The sequence below is a fragment of the Plecotus auritus genome, assembly GCF_963455305.1.
Source record: "Plecotus auritus genome assembly, chromosome: 2".
NCBI lineage: Eukaryota > Metazoa > Chordata > Mammalia > Chiroptera > Vespertilionidae > Plecotus > Plecotus auritus.
Window position 1 is genome coordinate 33,118,908 of NC_137771.1, and position 19,475 is coordinate 33,138,382.

Sequence of the window (19,475 nt, forward strand, 5' to 3'; positions counted from 1 at the left end):
ATTAAAAGCAGCAAGAGAAAAACAGTTAATTACCTACAAGGGAGCACCCATACGACTGTCAGCTGACTTCTCAACAGAAACTATGCAGGCCAGATGGGAGTGGCAAGAAATTTTCAATGTGATGAATAGCAAGAACCTACAACCAAGATTACTCTACCCAGCAAAGCTATCATTCAGAATTGAAGGGCAGATAAAGAGCTTCACAGATAAGAAAAAGCTGAAGGAGTTCATCACCACCAAACCAGTATTATATGAAATGCTGAAAGGTATTCTTAAAGAAGAGGAAGAAGAAAAAAGTAAAGAGAAAAATTATGAACAACAAATACATATCTATCAACAAGTGAACCTAAAAATCAAGTGAATTAAAAACCTGAGGAACAGAATAATCTGGTGAATATAATAGAATCAGGGGCATAGAAAGGGAGTGGACTGATAATTCTCAGGGGGAAAGGGGTATGGGGGGTTCATGAAGAGAATGGACAAAAATCATACACCTATGGATGAGGACAGTGGGGGGGAGGTAAGGGCAGAAGGTGGGGTGGGAAATGGGTGGAGGGGAGCTATGGGGGGAAAAAGGAGAAATAATTGTAATAATCTGAATAAAGATTTATTTTAAAAAAAATACCTACAAATAAAAAAGAAATGGACAAAAAGTTTTTTTAGAGCAACCCAATAGAAAAATGAGCCAAGGATAAGAAAAAGCAAATAACAGAAGAAGAGGCCTGAATGGCCCATAAACATATGATAATGGTATTCAGCTTCACTAATAATCATGGAAATACAAATTGAAACCTTATGGAGGTACCATTTCACACCAATGAGACTGACTATAGCCAAAAGTCTAACAATACCACATAGATTATGGTTAGACTTTGAGGAAGCAGAAACTCTCATACAATGCTTATGGCAATGAAAATTGTTATAATTTAGGGATCAAATTGATCAATTATTGTCTTAAAAATATGCTGATTCTAAGTTTCTGCAATTTTATTTCTATAAAGAGAGTCTTTTTGCCCTGGCCAGATTTTCTCAGTGGTTACAGCGTCGGCCCGCAGACTGAAGGGTCATGGGTTTGATTCCAGTCAAGGGCATGCAGGTACTTCGGTTGAAGGCAGGATCCCCAATGCTGGTCCGGGAGCATGGGAGAGGCAACCTATTGTGTCTCTCACACATCAATGTTTCTCTCTTTCTCCTCTTTCCCCTCCCACTCTCTCTAGGAATCAATGGGAAAAATATATTCACTCCTCAGGTGAGGATTTTTAAAAAAGTAGCAAAAGGAACCATCCAAGTTTTCAAAGAATAGTACATATTGTTTATAGAGATATATGTATGATAATAGTATAAAATATAGTCAGGAGGCATATTCATCAATTTTAGAATAGCTGTTACTTCTGGGCCAGGAAGGGAATGGGCCAGTGAGGGGCTACATATATCTCAAAAAGAATTTTTTTAATAGATATGGCAAAAATGTTAACATTTATTAACTCAGGGCAGTAATGTATAGTTTAATATATATAACATTCTCTGTACTTGGTCATTTGTTTATTTGTAATTGTCTTCTTTTTAAAAAAAAGACTGGGATCAGTGTGTGAAGGGTATTGGACGTCTTCCTCAGTTTTCTAAACACTCTTTAAATTCTTTGTAGATACAGCTTTTCCAGTCACTTTGCATCTACATATTAGTTTTTGCCCTATCACCACCAGATCAAGGAGGAGGGTGAGTGAGATCTGACAGAATCATCTCTGTCTTTCTTCTCTGTTTTACCCACCAGGGTTCATAGTAGAGCTCAATACTATCTTTTCAAGATGCTTCTATTAAACTTAAAATGTCTTTAAGTCCATGACCCAAGTGAGTGATTTAGAATTTGAAAATAAGTAAAAGGATGTCTTCTCTCTTACATTTCTGCTAAAAAAAAAAAAAAATGATGTTGTTTAAGATATAAATAATATTGCTTTCTATTTCAGTTGATAAATGTATTGATAAATAGTCACAAAGAATCTGTTTTTATGCTCCAGGTTTTTAAAAATAATTTCAGAATTATAATAATTTAAGTAATCGTAAATAAATTAATTAATTCACTTATGTCACCTTAGCTTTTTAACTGTTTCTCTATAATTATTGAGGCCTTTTATTTTTGAATCAGAAAAATTATGTCAGTGTAGTCAGGGACTTGTTTTGTGGGGTAGTGTAGTGGAAATACTCATATTTTACAGATTATTCCTGGGAGAGGTCTGAAGTTTACTTTTGTAAATAAACATGTTAGAGTCCTTCCCACTTGTTGAATAGCTTGGTTGTTAAGCTGTGTGCTAGGCAACAGGCTTTCTCTCTTCCTTTTCTCAGATAAAGTGCAGAGAATCAAGAAGTAGCTTTTGTTGTTATTCCTTTGTTATTGTTTTATTTGCAGGTTAAACAGTTTAAGATGAGAAAAGTTGATCTCTGTTTGAGCTCTGAAGGGACTGAAGTGATTTTAGCTACATCGAGTGATGAAAAACATCCCCCTGAAAATATAATTGATGGGTAAGAGTTACTATTCTTTCTTCCTTAAGGTCTTGATGTTAGGTCAGTGAACCCCTTGAGTACTGGGACTATGTGTTTTACAACAACTAACACTGTTAAACATAGTTTAATAAACGTTTGGTGAAGTAGATTACCTGACAATTTCCATCTTTGGTCCCATTTTTTAAATTAATTCAGTTGTATATGTTTAGGTTTTGATCCTTTTCTTGAAAATTCCTAAACTGACCTTTACAAATGTTTTTTTTAAGAAGTAGCTTAATAAGGCAAAACTTCAAACAACAACAACAACCTCATTTTATGGAAGTGTACATTTTAATATCTGGTTATGGTTTTATTTCAAGTTTTTCTTAGTAAATAGGAATATAAACATTGTAACTTTCTACCCATTGCCTATTTCCTTATTAGTCAAAGCAACATCTTTGCTAAATTGAATGCTTCACTCACTATCTGCTATCTACTTGCATTGTTTGGCTCTTGGCCTCTTAATATTATTCCAGTTTCCACTCTTCACCAAGCTAGAGCTTATTCTAGGTAGAGATGAATATCATTCTCAGACTTTTAAATTCCAAGGAAAAGTAGATAATGGGAGAACTCTGGCTATTTTATCACCCTCTTGAGTTCTCTTTCTTGGTATTTGTACAATGACCAGAGTTTCACTAATAGAATAATGTAATTTTAGAACTAGAAGGACTTATGAGTTCATCTTATCTAAACTTTCATTTTAGACTCATGGTAAGATAGGCCTAAGGAGGTCAAGTACTAGTTTGAACTATCGAAGGCCGAGCCCATTGTAATACAGATCTTGTGGTTCTTTGGGTTCTGTTGTGAAGCTCATGTATCTGAATAAATATAAGCAACTCATCTTCTTCTTTTAAGCCTAGTTGTTACATTCTTTCTGACATTTCTCCCTTTTCCTCAAGGAGGATGAGTTTATCTTTTTTGTTGGACTCTAGCAGAATTTGGTAGTTACCCTTAACCTTTTTTATTCCTTTATAATTATGTTTAATTTTGTTTCTTAATTGTGAATTCTTAGAAGTCAGAGACTATGACTTGTTCATCTTTAACTCCATAGTGTCTTACAGTATTTGTTGAGTAGCTTATTGAATTAGACCATCAATTAAACTTAACTAATATTGGAGAGTAGCTGAGTATTTATGTATATATATATACATGTACATACATACACACACTCTAGTATGTGCATATGTTACTTTACATTTGCATAGGACTTTGTCGTTTCATAGACTCTATGTTATTTGACACACACTGTAAGCTTGGGTAATAAGAGGCAAAAAAAAAATTATTTTCAACCTCATTGTAAAGATGAGGAAAAGAATGATCAGAGATAAAATGACTTGCTCAACATCACACAGATAACCAAGAATCAAGATTAACACTCACGTCTTCTAACTCCTAGTTTGGGGTTCTTTGTAGTATACTATAACTCAAACTTAAGGTGTGCATCAAAAATTTGATATCTGCTTTTTGCCTGTGCCTCTTAATCCTTCTTAGTTTTTTACTTCCTAAAATTCAGGTCATAGTAATTTATCCCACTCTGCCTTGGAGTAGAGAAATTAATGTGGGAACTGCTGTGAGAATATATAGATATATACAGATTTGCCTTAAGTTGTTTGCCAGAAATAGAGATCTTTTCATATCAGTCCATATTAATGAATGACTACAGATATCATATTCTTTTTATTAGACAAAACCCTTAGTACAAAAAAAAACTACATAAAAGTAGTTACTGACCTGGTAACTGAACAGAGTACATTGGAGACTTTTAATCTATATTCATGTCTAACAAATACAATTAGACTTTATTAGCAGATATTAAAAATTATTCTCTGCTCATAAATTGGTTTATCTAAATGAAAGTAACCATGGAATTATTTGGAGTAAACAGTGCTATAAATTTGCTCCAACTGGACAGTGCTCCCAACTCTCTATTTCCCAGAAATAGGAATTAAAGAAAGTGATTATATTTCTATTTACCCTTAACTCTATTTTTTTTCTGTGGCATTTAATATATTAATGAAAAAGGAGAAAAAAATTTCTGCACTAGAAAAAGTGAGTTAAGAGAAAAAGAAGAGTAGTGGAGCAGGGACATGTGCTAGGGGGCGAGAGCGGCTGGGGAGAGGTCAATGGGGGGGAAAGGAGACATATGTAATACTTTCAACAATAAAGAATTTAAATTTTAAACAAAGATAGTTAAAAAAAGAGAAAAAGAAGATAAAGAGAATTAGTTTTTTTGAAATACTGTAAAAGAATACTAGAGTTACAGTTAAAATTCCTGGGTAAGTGAACTATATGTGTTACATTGGGCTAAGAATATATGTGTTACTCTTTGAGCCTCAATTTCCTGGTCTGAAAAATATGGATAATACCACCTTCCCTGACTACCTCAGAGTTGTGAAAAAAAAAATCATGTGAGAAAATAGATACTAAACAGTCATTAGCTATAAAGCCTTATTTAAAGCTATTTTGATGACTTCATTAAATATGAGGATTCAGTTATGTGTCATTTTAAAATCCATGTCTACATGTACTATTTGATGTTATTATATTGGTTGTGTTCATTAAAAGCACCCAAGAAAAAAACACAGGGCAATTAAAAGCCATTTAATTTATTTTAGTAAATAATATTTAAAACCATATAAATTTTAAAAATTGTGAAATACTAAGCATAATATTAAAAACCCAGAATTGTGGGTTAGGAAACCCAGTTGCTGCAGCTACTGCTGCTTCTGCTGCTGCTTTTTATAACAGCTTTATTGACATATTATTCACATACCATGCAATTCACCCATTTAAAGTATACAATTCAGTGGCCTCCAGTGTATTCACAGAGTTATGCAGTCATCTGCACAATTTTAGAACATTTTATCACCCCAAAAAGAAACCTTGCAATCCATTATAGTCACCCCATATTTCCCTTATCCTCACCAGTCCTACTTTGTTTCTATAGATTTGCCTATTCAGATATTTCATATAAATGGAATTACACATATGCAGTTTTTTGCTTTTTTCAGTTGCTGTTTTCAAGGTTTATCCATGTTGCAGTACATATCAGTGTTTCATTTTTATTTCCAAATAATATTTTATTGTATGTATATAGCACATTTTATGTATTTATTTATCAACTGATGGATATTTGGGTTGTTTCTACTTTTTGGCCACATTTCCCCAATCTTATTTAAAAATACCAACTTATAGATCCAGGAAACTCAGAAAACCCCAAGCAGGGTAAAAACAGAGGGACCAGCCTGGCCAGTTTGGCTCAGTGGTTGAGCATCAACCCATGAACCAAGAGGTCACCTGTTCACTTCCTGGTCAGGGTACATGCCCAGGCTGTGGGCTCAATCCCCAGTTGGGGGCATGCAGGATGTTTCTCTCTTGTCAGTGTTCCTATCGCTCTATCCCTCTCCCTTCCTCTCTCTCTAAAAATCAATTTTAAAAAATAGGGACCATATAATAATCTGCTAAAAAATAAAGATAAAGAAAAATTTTTTAAATAGCAGGAGGAAAAAATACATTAAATATAGGGAAACAATAGTAACAGTGATAGCTGACTTTGCATCACAAACAGTGAAATCCAGGTGACAATGAAACAGTATTTTTTAAGGCTGAAAAAAAGAGAAACACCTCTTCCCTCCCCTCCCCAGCCCCGCAAAGCCTGTCTATCCAGAATTCTATATCTAACTAAAATATCCTTAAAAAATGAGGATAGCCGAAACCGGTTTGGCTCAGTGGATAGAGCGTCGGCCTGCGGACTGAAGGGTCCCGGGTTCGATTCCGGTCAAGGGCATGTACCTTGGTTGTGGGCACATCCTCAGTGGGAGGTGTGCAGGAGGCAGCTGATCGATGTTTCTCTCTCATCGATGTTTCTAGCTCTCTATCCCTCTCCCTTCCTCTCTGTGAAATATCAATAAAATATATTTTTTAAAAAAATGAGGATAGATAAAGACATTTTACTCAGCACAAGTAGACCTGCATCACAGGAAATGCTAAAGGAAGTTCTATAGGTTGAAGTGATATAATACTAGATGGAAATTCAAACCAGCCCTGGCCAAGTAGCTCAGTTGGTTAGAGTGCCAAGGTTGCAGTTTTGATCTCTCCTCAGGGCACATACAAGAAGGAACCAATGAATGCATAAATAAGTGGAACAATAAATCTCTCTCTCTGTCTCTCTTCTCCCCCCTTTCAATCAATAAATAAAATTAAAAACAAGAAATTCATACCTACAGGAAGAAATTAAGTTCATTGGAAATGGTAAATATTTGGATAATATGAAAAAGCAACCTTTTTTATTTTAAGTTTTTTGAAAGACAACTGACCATTTAATGGGAAAAAAACAACAACACTGTACTGTTGCATTTATTACATATGTATTAAGGCACAGAAGCATGAGCCTGCATGATGTGTTTGCTGAATTTTAACTGGCCCAGTGTGACTATAGTAATGGGAGATGATAGCATGAAGGATGAGGATTTGATACTTTAATGATGGGAGACCAGATTATTATTTAGAGTCATAAAATACCATACTAAGACATTTAGATTTATAAGCAATAAGAGGCCACTGGAGGCTTTAGACAAGAGTGACATAAATTCTATGTTTTTAAAGAATATATCTGATAGTAGATAGTAGAGAATATATATATAGTAGATAGTAAAGAATTATTAAAATTAGGGAGAAATTAGAGTCAGAAAGAACAGTTAGAAAGGGATTGCAAGAATCCATGGGTCATTTTTTTTTATACTTATTCACTAGACTGTTGTGAGTGTTTAATTTTTATTTGGCTATTTTTTTCTCTCTTTTTTAAATTAACAATAGGAATCCAGAAACATTTTGGACCACCACAGGAATGTTTCCCCAAGAGTTCATTGTTTGTTTTCACAAACGTGTAAGAATTGAAAGGCTTGTAATCCAAAGTTACTTTGGTAAGCAAATCATACATTAATTTTCATCATCTTTTAATTTTTCCATAGGCAGAGGGCACATGTAAATTTTTGGCACAATTTTTCTATGCAGCATGGAATCCAGCTTTATTGCTGGGTACGAGAGTGGGGTGTATGGGTTAACTGCCTTGAATACAGTTAGACTCTATGAAACTGCAAATTTGAAACCCTTCCAAAGCAACTAATAATTTCCATGCAATTTACTATGTGAGAGTCTTTGGCAAAAGAGCCTATTATGAACATAAGAAGCCCGTTTGCCAGAACGCTAGATTCCTTGACATATTTATTACAGATTGTTTGGCTTGGGGTTCTCTGTTAAATTCTTTCTGGAAATCTGATAACCCTGATTATTTGCATTGGGTAATTTTGATTCTTATATTAATAATGACATTTTCTAAGGGATTTAGAAGGAGAATCTCCCATTAGAATATCATTCTAATCCTGTCTTTATGTTTATGTAAGGATAAAGTATATTAGACAGAATCATGGCAGGAAACAGAATACACTCCAGATGGTTCAAATGAAGAGACTTTATTGATGGGTCTACTTATAAAATTATGTTCTGGCACCAGAGACTAAACCAGGGATGTGAGACACCCAGAAACTGGCTACAGCAGGATGCCATTACCACCCCTGAGCCAAGGGAAGGAAATAGTGTTATGGAGCCCAGTAAAGATTGGAGCTTGTAAATAAGGACCTGCCTGGCAGGAGTTGTAATCATGAAGGAACACAACCACTGTCAAAGACATGGCACTGAAGCAGGAAGGGAGTAGAGGAAAAACAGCCTGATCTCACTTCCCCACTGCCCTCCAACTTCCTCTCAGTGCCACCCATTGGCCACATATGATCTGTAACCAGTGAGCAAGTGAGTCCGGGAGATGCAGTCCACTGGGATTATCCCCCCAGGGCACAGAACACAGAAGGGGAAGAATGGATCTGGGGTAGCTGAAACTGGGTTAGGGGTGATGGAGAAAAAACAGTGCAGAAGGAAGATGACTGACTGCATTCCCGTTAAGTCTTTCTCCTGTCATTAATTGTAGAGGCTCTGGAGTCAGACAGACATAACGTTTGAATTTTAGTGCTGGCACTTACTAATTCTTTATCATTGAACACTTTGCCTAACGTCTCTAAGTGCCCAATTTCTCTAAGCTTGTTTCCTTATCAGTAAAGTAGGTTAATATTACTTTTCTCATAAGATTATAGTAAAGAGTGACTGAGGTAAGTATGCTTGACTCATAGTAGGTTCTCCTTAAAGATAAAGACTTATGCCCAAGACTACTAATACTATTACTATTATTAATACCAATATACAAAAAACCTGGATGATACCAAATTCAAAAAGGCTCCAAAGCTGTGTTGTATGTTTGCAAACATTTGTAAGATTTTAGTGACACAAGATTGCATTTACCCATAGAGACATATAAAAAAAGAGTAAATGATTTTCAGAAGATGGTGTTCCTGATCCCAGTTCTTTGTGCATTCCCACCAAAGCCTGACAGTCTCAGAGGATAAAAGGAATATAGGAACAACACAAAGAATCAATAATTAATACTTTATATGTTTTGTTTATTTACAATGTTAGTACGGAACTTGCGAATTGAAAAGAGCACATCTAAGGAGCCAGACAGTTTTGAGCAGTGGATTGAAAGAGGTATGTGCTTGTTTCACCAGCATTGTTCTGAGCATGAGGGAGGGGAGAATTGTCCTTTGACTCTGTATTTCATCTACAGTTAGAGGAAAAATGATGACCTGAATGATTCTTGTGACATATTTAGAGCCTAGAAAAACCCAGGTTGTAATACAAGACTGCTTCTTTATTTACTGGGTATGTAACTGTTAACATGTTACTTAATTTTTCTGAGTTTGTGAATCCTTATCTGAAAAAATGAAGATGATTACCTACCATTTATGGTTTTTATGAACAAAACTAGAGGCCCAGTGCATGAAATTTGTGCAGCGGGGGGCAGGGGGGGAGTCCCCTCAGCCCAGCCTGCACCCTCTCCAATCTGGGACATCCCTCTCACAATCCTGGACCGCTGGCTCCTAATCGCTCACCTGCCTGCCTGCCTGATCACCCCTTACTGCCTCTGCGTGCTGGCCTGATCACCCCTAACTGCCCCCACCCTGCCAGCCTGGTTGCCCCTAACTGCCCCCCCCCCCGCCAGCCGGGTTGCCCCCAACTGCCCCCCCCCACTGGCTTGGTCGCTCCTAACTGGCCCCCTCCCTGCCGGCCTGGTCACCTCTTACTGCCCCCCCCCGCCGGCCTAGTCGCCCCCAACTGCCCCCCCCCGCCAACCTTGTTGCCTCTTACTGCCCCCCTGCTGGCCTGGTCGCCCCCAACTGCCCCCCCCCCCGCCGGCCTGGTCGCCCCTCATAGCCCCCCCACCAGCCTGGTCGTCCCACGCAGCCTGCTGTTCAGTCATTTGGTCGTCCCTCACTAACCCCCCTGCCAGCCTGGTCGTAGGCAGCCATCTTGTGAGGGCATGATGGTCAGTTTGCATATTGCCTGTTTATTATATAGGATATCTGGTCTATGGTAGACAAACAATAAATATTAGTTTTCTCTTTCCAGCAGAATTGGTAGCCTCTAGTAAAATACATACTGCCTTCATGTATCTATCTCCATTCCTTCACAAAATAACATGAAAATAATAATAAAGGAATAAAAGAAGGCATAAACCTAGAATGACAAAAAATAAACAAAGAAAAAACTAGTAGGAGACCAAAGCAGATGTGAGAGATCAACATATATTACTAGAAGCCCAGTGCATGAGATTCGTGCATTGCCGGGGGGAGGGGGGGTCCCCTCAGCCCAGCCTGCACCCTCTTGCAGTCCAGGACTCTCACAGTCTGGGACCCCTCACTCCTTACCACCCGCCTGCAGTGGAGGTGGAAGAGGCTCTTGTTACAGCCGCGCTCGCCAGCCGTGAGCCTGGCTTCTGGCTGAACAGCGCTCCCCCTGTGGGGCATTGACCACCAGGGGGCAGCTCCTGTGTTGAGCTTCTGCCCCCTTGTGGTCAGTGCGTGTCATAGCAACCAGTCGTTTCACCATTTGGTCAATTTGCATATTAGGCTTTTATTATATAGGATAAAAGAGCCTTAGCTGGTTTTGCTCAGTGGATAGAGCATCAACCTGCAGACTGGGTTCTGGGTTCGATTCTGGTCAAGGGCACATGACCAGGTTGCGGGCTCGATTTCCAATAGGGGGCATGCAGGAGGCAGCCAATCAATGATCTCTGTCATCATTGATGTTTCCATCTCTCTCTCCCTCTCCCTTCCTCATATATATATATATATATATATATATATATATACACACACATATATATATATACACACACACACATACATATACACATATATGTATGTGTGTATATATATATGTATATACACACATACATATATATATATATGTTATGGAAGAGAGGATGCTAATGGAGAAGTAACTTCTATAGTTGAATGGAATAGGTTATAACCTAAGTGCCTGCCAAAGAGAAAATTAATGACAAGCAAACCAATTTGCCTAACAGAACCCCCAAAACGTAGAACTTGAAGGCAAATGGTAACATAGAAAATGTGAGTGAGGCATGAGCCAGAAAAGAAGGGTCATTAATTGAACACCTATATACAAAGTAGTTGGACCCTAGGTACCTTCTCCTACCCCAAAAGCCAAGTGACCACTCCTTCCACCCATAAACCACCTCCAAGGGATGACTGTATCCTCCCCAAGGAACATTGAATGTTGAGGCTCAGAACTCAGGTATAGTAGAGAGAGTGTATGAGACATGGAGTGAAAATAGGAATTTAGGTGGAAGCCTGCATATTGAATAGTGGGAACTCCTCCTATGCTCTGCTATTTATGACAGCAACCAAGAATATAGCCCCAGCCAGGAGATGGGAGAATTCATCTTTGGAGAAACTGAATGGCCCCAGAAAAAAAGATTTATGGATGTTGACAAAGACTAGCTCACTCCTGGTCACCCTATTGAACTCCACTAGTCAACGAGCCTGGCTCATGCACATAGTTTTCAAATGATATATTCATAAATAACAAAGATCACCAGACATATGATGAAGGCCTCAAACCCTGAATGTAATCAAGCCTTTAGCTTTCATTTCCAAGCTATAGGAAATATGCAGGATAGAGGAACAAATTAAATGAAACCATGAGGAGGCAAGATGATAAAACGTGGGGCATTCTACAGGACAATTGACCTGGTCTCTTCGATAAGTCAATGGCATGGGGGAGAAATGTGTATGTGGGAGGAAAAGCAGTTCGAGTTTAAAAGAGAGAATTCTGATTTCAGTAAATCAACTATAAAAAGACATTTTTGGATCAGTGGTGAAATTTGCATATAGACTGAGTACCATATGATATTAAAGCATTATTTTAAATGTTAGTATAATAATGGTATTGTGGTTATGTAAGAAAATATCCTGCCCTAGCTGGTTTGGCTCAGTGGATAGAACGTCGGCCTGCCGACTGAGAGGTCCCAGGTTCGATTCCAGTGAAAGGCAAAAGCCCAGGTTGCTGGCTCAATCCCCAGTAGGAGGTGTGCCGATCAATGATTCTCATCATTGATGTTTCTATCTCTCTCTCCCCCTCTCCCTTCCACTTTGAAATCAATAAACATATATTTTAAAAATATCCTTATTATTTAGAGATGTATAGTCAAATATTTGGAAGTGAAATATCATGATGTCTTAGACTTGCTTTAAAAAATTTTAGCAAAAAAATTAGATAAATCAAGTATGGTAAAATATTAGTAAATGTAAAATCTAAATGATGAGTTATATGTTCTGTCTTCTTTTATGTTTGTTTGAAAATTTCCAGTGTTTCATAATCTAAAAAACTAAGCAAGTGAAATAGAGGTTATTATTAACTTCTGGTCAGGGAGGAGTTAAATAAGAAAATGTGATCATAATTTGTTATTTATTTCAGCAGCAAATAACATGTATATAGACTAATTTTGCCATCAAATATTGATTTCAAAATTGGGAGGATGACAGGAGGGGAAAGTTGCCAGAGGAGGAGGAAGAGGATATTAGTTTAAATTTTCACCCATCATAATATAAAGTCAGTAAAAAATTGTTAAGTCAAGAAAAGAAATATAAACAATATAATTTCAGGAAAAACAGCTTTAACAGTTGAAAACATTTACCTGGAGGGAGCAGGACTAGAGGATAAAGGAGAGGACAAGCAAGGGATTACTATTTTTCATTGCCCCAGAGAAAGGTTAGGAACAGAAAGTCATACATAATCTTACTTCTCAAAGACTTCCCTTGGTATACTATATGCCTTTAAAATTATGTACACTATTTTAATACAAATAAAATTAATTTCTAAATCTTAATATTTTATCATACCAATTAAATATTTAATGGTTCCAAATATAATCATGGTTCCAAATATTTGATATGATTATCTTATGATCAAATAAATTAATCTGTCCTAAAATTATATGAGTAAAGGTTTTCTAAAGTTGGATACCAGAAAAGATCGATTCAAGGGTAGCATAATTCTGCATTATAGTAAAAATTTATTGTGAGAACCTGAGCTCTAGTTGTTGCCCATGGGAACAATAAAATGGCTCCTTTCAGGCCTGCAATTGATCTTCTAAAGGGATTTCCACATTTTATCAATTCCTCACTTTATATTTCTTTACTATAATTTACATTTGGATTGCCTTATGTTTTTATTCACTAGAGATATTTTATAGCTCATAAACAGTTTATCTTTCATACCTTTTATATCAAATATCTCTATCTGTATATTAAATTTTAACCCCAAAACACTGGTAAATCTGGTTTAACTATAGTTTACCACATATAATGTTTTGCTGAACATAAATTTCAGTAGCTATTCTCATGTCTTTTAAGCCCTAACTCATTTCTGTTAAATTTATGTTTTAGATCTAGTACACACAGAGGGGCAGCTTCAAAATGAAGAAATTATGGTAAGTAAATATACTTTGTAGAGATAAATATTATCTTTAGCCAGCACAATATGTTTAAATCTTAAACCTATCTTTATAGTAATAAAGTTAATAAATACTCTCATGATAGTATAGTTTCTGTACTTAATCCATAAACAGAGGTTATTCTCAATAATATTATAGTCTAAAGGTAGCATTTATAAATTAGGCTTTTATCTATCATAGACAGGATTACAGCAAGGTTAAAACAGAGTTCACTTACTTTTTTTTTTTTAATATATCTTTATTGATTTCAGAGAGGAAGGGAGAGGGAAAGAGAGATAGAAACATCAATGATGAGAGAAAAGCATTGATTAGCTGCCTCCTGCACATCCCCCACTGGGGATCAAGCCCGCAACCCAGGCATGTGCCCTTGACCAGAATCAAACCTGGGACCCTTCAGTTCGCAGGCTGATGCTCTATCCACTGAGCCAAACAGCTAGGGCCAGAATTCACTTACTTGTTTTTGTTTTAATTGAGCTCATTTTTTAAATTGGAAGTATTTACTTGCTTTGCTTTCTCTTATTTGATTCTGTAGGCCTTTTAGAGTAGGAATCATAAAAGATTGCCATGCCAAAGCTTGATGTTAATTTAAGCATGAAAGGACAAGGGAGATTCAGATAAGGGGAACTGGAGCATAGGATCAGAAACAAATAAACCAAAGAGAGATGGGTTGGAAAGAGAACAAGCATTTTTCGACAGCATTCCATTGAGCTTTGCTTGTCAAGTGGAATGAATGCCCATTGATGAGGAAGTGCTGCCGTATCAGGAATTTCTCTGTTCCTGCCAGTTTGTCAGGCCGTGGGTTTAGACAAACACAAAAACGTGGAAAAAGTGAATATGTGTTTGTGTGTTTTATCTTCTCCCAAGGATATGTGTTTTTGTTTTTTATTGATTTTTAGAGATAAAGGAAGAGAAAGAGAGAGAAACATTGATTGGTTGCTTCCCATATGCACCTGAACCAGGGATCGAACCCCCCGACCTAGGTATGTGCCCTGACCTAGAATCAAACCCACAACCTTTGGTATATGGACAACACTCCACACAACTGAGCCATCTGGCCAAAGGCAATGTGTGTATGTGTTTTTAAAGGTGGTAGAGTTTGTTTAATTAAGGTGTCTTGAAATGAGGGTTAAAGTGGTACCTTGTCCATTAAATTTCCTTTTTCACAACGTATTGGGAGCTGTTATGGAATCTATACTTCAAAAGAGTCTATAGGATGCTTTTGAATCCTATTAATTTTTTTCTTTACCATCTAAATGTGCCCAATGACTGGGAAGGTGAGTTGACGGGGGCGGGGCGGGTGTTGAAAAATGATTAGACTGAATTTTATCTTCCTGTTTTTATCCATCTTTACCAACGGGTGATGATTAATAAGTCTCTGCTGAATATTTTGTTTCAGGACCCACTAAGGATCAGAGAAGCTCACATCATTATAGAACATTTGGAAAATAATAAGGGGGATGGGAGGCTAAAAATCACTCATCATTTTATCACCCTGTCATAACAGCATTTTCTATATCTACTTTCTTCTAGTTATCGACCATATGCTTCACATATAGTTATAATAATAATGTATGAACAATTTTCTATCATTTTTAAAACTTGTTATATACAAGCTTCATAATTTTAAGATTAAGCATATGCAAATAGGAAATTGCTAGCTAATTTCCTTTTTCCTCCCTCTGTCATTATAAGTACTACTACAAGGAACATCTTATACATGTTCCCACAACCACGATCTTCACCTTTTTAATTACTTTATAAGATTAGATTTCAGAGAATGGAATTACTAGGTTGAAAGATATAGACATATTTATACCTGTTTAGTATATTGCCAAATTGCTTTCCTGAAAAATTACATAAATGTAAAAGTAATGTTTCAGGGTATTATATTCTGAGGCATCGTTAACCAAAAGAAATTTTTTGTTATGAGAAATACTTTAGAAAACACTTTGAAAAAACTGATCAGAAATGTACAGTTGTAGCCTGGCTGGCGTTGCTAAGTGGTTGAGCATTGACCTATGAACCAGGAGGTCACAGTTCTATTCCCGGTCAGGGCACATGCCCGGGTTGCGGGCTTGATCTCCCCTGTAGGGCATGTAGGAGGCAGCCGATCAATGATTCTCTCTCATCATTAATGTTTCTATCTCTCTCTCTCCCTCTCCCTTCCTCTCTGAAATTAATAAAAATATTTTTTAAAAAGAAAAGAAATATATTGCCGAAACCGGTTTGGCTCAGTGGATAGAGCGTCGGCCTGCGGACTGAAGGGTCCCGGGTTCGATTCCGGTCAAGGGCATGTACCTTGGTTGCGGGCACATCCCCAGTGGGAGGTGTGCAGGAGGCAGCTGATCGATGTTTCTCTCTCATCGATGTTTCTAGCTTTCTATCCCTCTCCTTTCCTCTCTGTAAAATATCAATAAAATATATTTAAAAAAAAAAAGAAAAGAAATATACAGTTGTAATTTTCAGCTCCATCAGCTATTTTACATCAAACTAAGGCTGTTATTTAGCTAATAGAACAACTGTACTGTTATATGTGACTGGCTTCTCTTCTGAGTCTTATCTTATAAATTGTTATATATTTAGACTATACTCTTGCATCAAACCCTTTTTTCTGTTAACTGCTTAACAGTTAATTAGAACTACTAAGAGCATTCTTATTGATTTTTCCCCTACAGGCACATGATGGCCATGCCACTTACTTGAGATTCATTATTACATCGGCCTTTGATCATTTTGCATCTGTGTATAGCATTTCTGCAGAGGGAATAGCAGTCTCAAATCTGTCTTAATAATTATAACAAAATGCTTTTGTATATTTTTTAACCATGTATTTATTTTAAAATAAAGTTGCCACTGATGTACTTTATTAAAGGGATTTGCATCAATCTGTTTCAGTTTTTATTTTCTCTTTAACATTTTGTACAAAGGAACTTGGTATGATCTGTCAGCAGTAATGGCCACCATGGAGGATATAAGAAAGCTTTTCCTTCAATATATAGCTTAATCAAGGAAGTGGCTGTACATGAAAACTTAATTGGTAATACATTGTATTCCCCACAGCATCTAATAAGGTGCCCTTCCTATCTCAGTGCATTAATTTTTAAATTTATTTATTGATTGATGCAAAGAGTTAAGTGAGCAGTATAGTCAGTAAACAATGTATAAGTTCAGAAGAAGAGAAAGTACTTATGGGAAGATTTCAATGAGGTCATGGAACTTGAACTGGGCCCTGCAGGACAAATCACTTTATTCTTTTTCTTTTCATTTTATTTGGTCCTGATTTGAAAACCTCAGAGAAGAGTTAGGAAATACATGATCTTACTTTTCACAGACAACCATTATTGATATTATTATTTTTTTAAGTGTTTTGGGTGGTAAAGGAACAGGATGTGACAGATTGGGGGGAAGCTATACTTTATTATATAGGTTGACTTTGTAAGCATAAATAACTAATATAGCCAAAAATTAAAATAAAAAAATCAATTATAAAACATTGACAACAAATAGAAATGAACCTAACTTTATTATAACTTGATAAACACACAGGAAAAAAATTATATGAGAACATATTTTGTCTGTATTAAAAGTTTCTTAGGGTTGCTGTAATAAAGTTCTGCAAACTTGATGGCTTAAACAATAGAAATTTATTCTCTCACAGTTCTGAAGGCTAGAAGTCGGAAATCAAGGTATTGGCAGGGTTTGTTCTTACCTTTCACTTAGCTTCTGGTATTGCTAGCAATCTTTTGCATTCCTTGGCTTATGGCACCATAATTCCGATCGCTGTCCCTGTCATCATATGGCATTCTTTCTGTGTCTTCACGTCATCTTTCCTCTGTGCATATCTGTTTCTGTGTGTGTTTTTATCTTTTTTTATAAGGATATAAAGCATATTGAATTATGGGCCTACCCTACTCCAGAGTGACTTCATCTTAAATAATTATATCTGCAATGACCCTTTTTCCAAGTAAGGTCACATTCACAGGTACTGGGGAGATAGGACTTGAACATATCTTTTTGGAGAAACAATTGGACCCACAACACAGTTTTATTGAAATATATTTGTAATAGTTAATTTTATGTGTCATATTACCTGGACCACAGTGGTCAGCTATTAGCTCAAACATTATTCTGGATGTTTCTGTATGGGTGTTTTCTGGATGAGATTAACACTTAAATGGGAGGACTTTGAGTAAAGCAGATTGCCCTCTACAATGTGGGCCTCATCCAGTCAACCAGTTGAAGACCTTAATAGAACAAAGACTGACCTCTTCTGGGCAAGAAGGGATTCTAGCCTGGAGTGGCTCAGTGGTTAAGTGTCAACCTATGAACCAAGAGGTCACTGGTTCGATTCCTGGTCAGGACATATGCCAGCTAGCGGCCTCAATCCCCAGTGGGAGGTGGGGGAGCATGCAGGAGGCAGCCTGAGAAGATAGATGTTTATATCTCTCTATCCCTTTCCCTTTTTCTCTCTGTAAAATTATGTTAAAAAAGAAGAAGAAATTCGGCCACCAGATGGCCTTTAGATATGTGTACTGCAACATTAGCTCTTCCCTGGGTCTTCAAGTCAGGGTCATGAAAAATGTTAATTAATTAAGGAAGGGGGTCTGCTCGAGATACAAAGAGAGAGGTAAGAGCTCCAATATCCACATGCCATGTGTTTTTCTTTTTTTAAATATATTTTTATTGATTTCAGAGAGGGAGGGAGAGGGAGAGAGAGATAGAAACATCAATGATGCGAGAGAATCATTGATCAGCTGCCTCCTGCATGCCCCCTACTGGGGACCAAGCCTGCAACTTAGGCATGTGCCTTTGACCAGAATCAAACCCGGGACCCTTCAGTCCACAGGCCAATGTGCTATCCACTGAACCAAACTGGCTAGGCCTATATTTCTTTTCTTTCTTTCTTTTAATCTTTATTGTTGAAAGTATTACATAGGTCCTCCTTTTAACCCCATTTACCTCTTCTAGACCACGCCTGACCCCCCCCACACACACATCAGGCCCTCACCACCCCATTGTCTGTGTTGGATGCTGATTTGGGCAAACCAACTGAAAATAGACATTTTTAAGAATTGTAAAATCTGCTTAGTATTATTGTTCACTTTGTTAGGTGTGATACTGGTATTAAGTTTATGCAAGAAAATGCTCAAAATTTTCAGAAATGTACATAGAAGTATGTAGGGTTGAAATGATATAATATCTGGGATTTGCTTTAAAATACTTCAGCAGCTATTTTTGTTAAATGAATAAGTGTTAGTTGAAGCAAATATGGCAACAAATTGTTGAATCTGGGTGATGGGTATATGGGGCTTTGTTGTATTAGTCTCTCTACCTTTATGTATGCTAGAAATTCCTCATAATAGAAAAATAAAAATAAATAATGCTGCTAAGGATATCTTTGTGCATAAATCTTTGCCTGCCTCTCAGATGATTTCTGTAGAAGAGATTTCCAGAAAGGGGTTATTCAGTCATCAAAGTTAGGAACAATTTTAAAAGTTCTCGCCGAAACCGGTTTGGCTCAGTGGATAGAGCGTCGGCCTGCGGACTGAAAGGTTCCGGGTTCGATTCCGGTCAAGGGCATGTACCTTAGTTGCGGGCACATCCCCAGTGGGAGGTGTGCAGGAGGCAGCTGATCGATGTTTCTCTCTCATCGATGTTTCTAGCTCTCTATCCCTCTCCCTTCCTCTCTGTGAAATATCAATAAAATATATATTTTTTTAAAAAAAGTTCTCTATACTTCCCGATAAATTGCTTACCAAGATTTGTGTGTGTGTGTGTGTGTGTGTGTGTGTGTGTGTGTGTGTGTGTTTTGTAAATTTACTCTTCGAAGGGAGAATAGGAAAGGTATTCCAAGAGCAACATTCATGAGATCAGATGTGAAAGTGGGTACTTTTTCATAACATATTTGGGGATGATGAATATATAAATTGGACTCGGGCAAAGAATAGAATAAAACTACATTTCAGCTAGGTCCCAGAAAGCCTTTAATACTTTCAAATATTTTTCTGTAACATTG

At 37.0% G+C, this 19,475-nt stretch overlaps 1 protein-coding gene across 10 annotated transcripts in view; it reads left to right on the forward strand.

Annotated features, from left to right (window-relative positions):
• The window catches only part of IFT25 (intraflagellar transport 25), a 29,291-nt gene extending 10,444 nt beyond the window's left edge, over nt 1-18,847 (forward strand). For 6 of the 10 annotated variants that reach the window (XM_080654365.1, XM_080654370.1, XM_080654369.1 and 3 more), the window contains exons 2-8: nt 1,218-1,249; nt 1,646-1,716; nt 2,405-2,517; nt 7,354-7,460; nt 9,061-9,129; nt 13,392-13,435; nt 16,135-18,847. In XM_080654365.1, coding sequence (XP_080510491.1) covers nt 2,420-2,517; nt 7,354-7,460; nt 9,061-9,129; nt 13,392-13,435; nt 16,135-16,248 — 432 coding nt within the window. In that variant the 5' untranslated portion in view covers nt 1,218-1,249; nt 1,646-1,716; nt 2,405-2,419 and the 3' untranslated portion in view covers nt 16,249-18,847. The remainder of the gene's footprint in view (nt 1-1,217; nt 1,250-1,645; nt 1,717-2,404; nt 2,518-7,353; nt 7,461-9,060; nt 9,130-13,391; nt 13,436-16,134) is intronic. The other 4 variants (XM_080654366.1, XM_080654374.1, XM_080654372.1 and 1 more) reach the window with 1 other exon arrangement.
• The last annotated feature ends 628 nt before the right edge of the window (nt 18,848-19,475 follow it).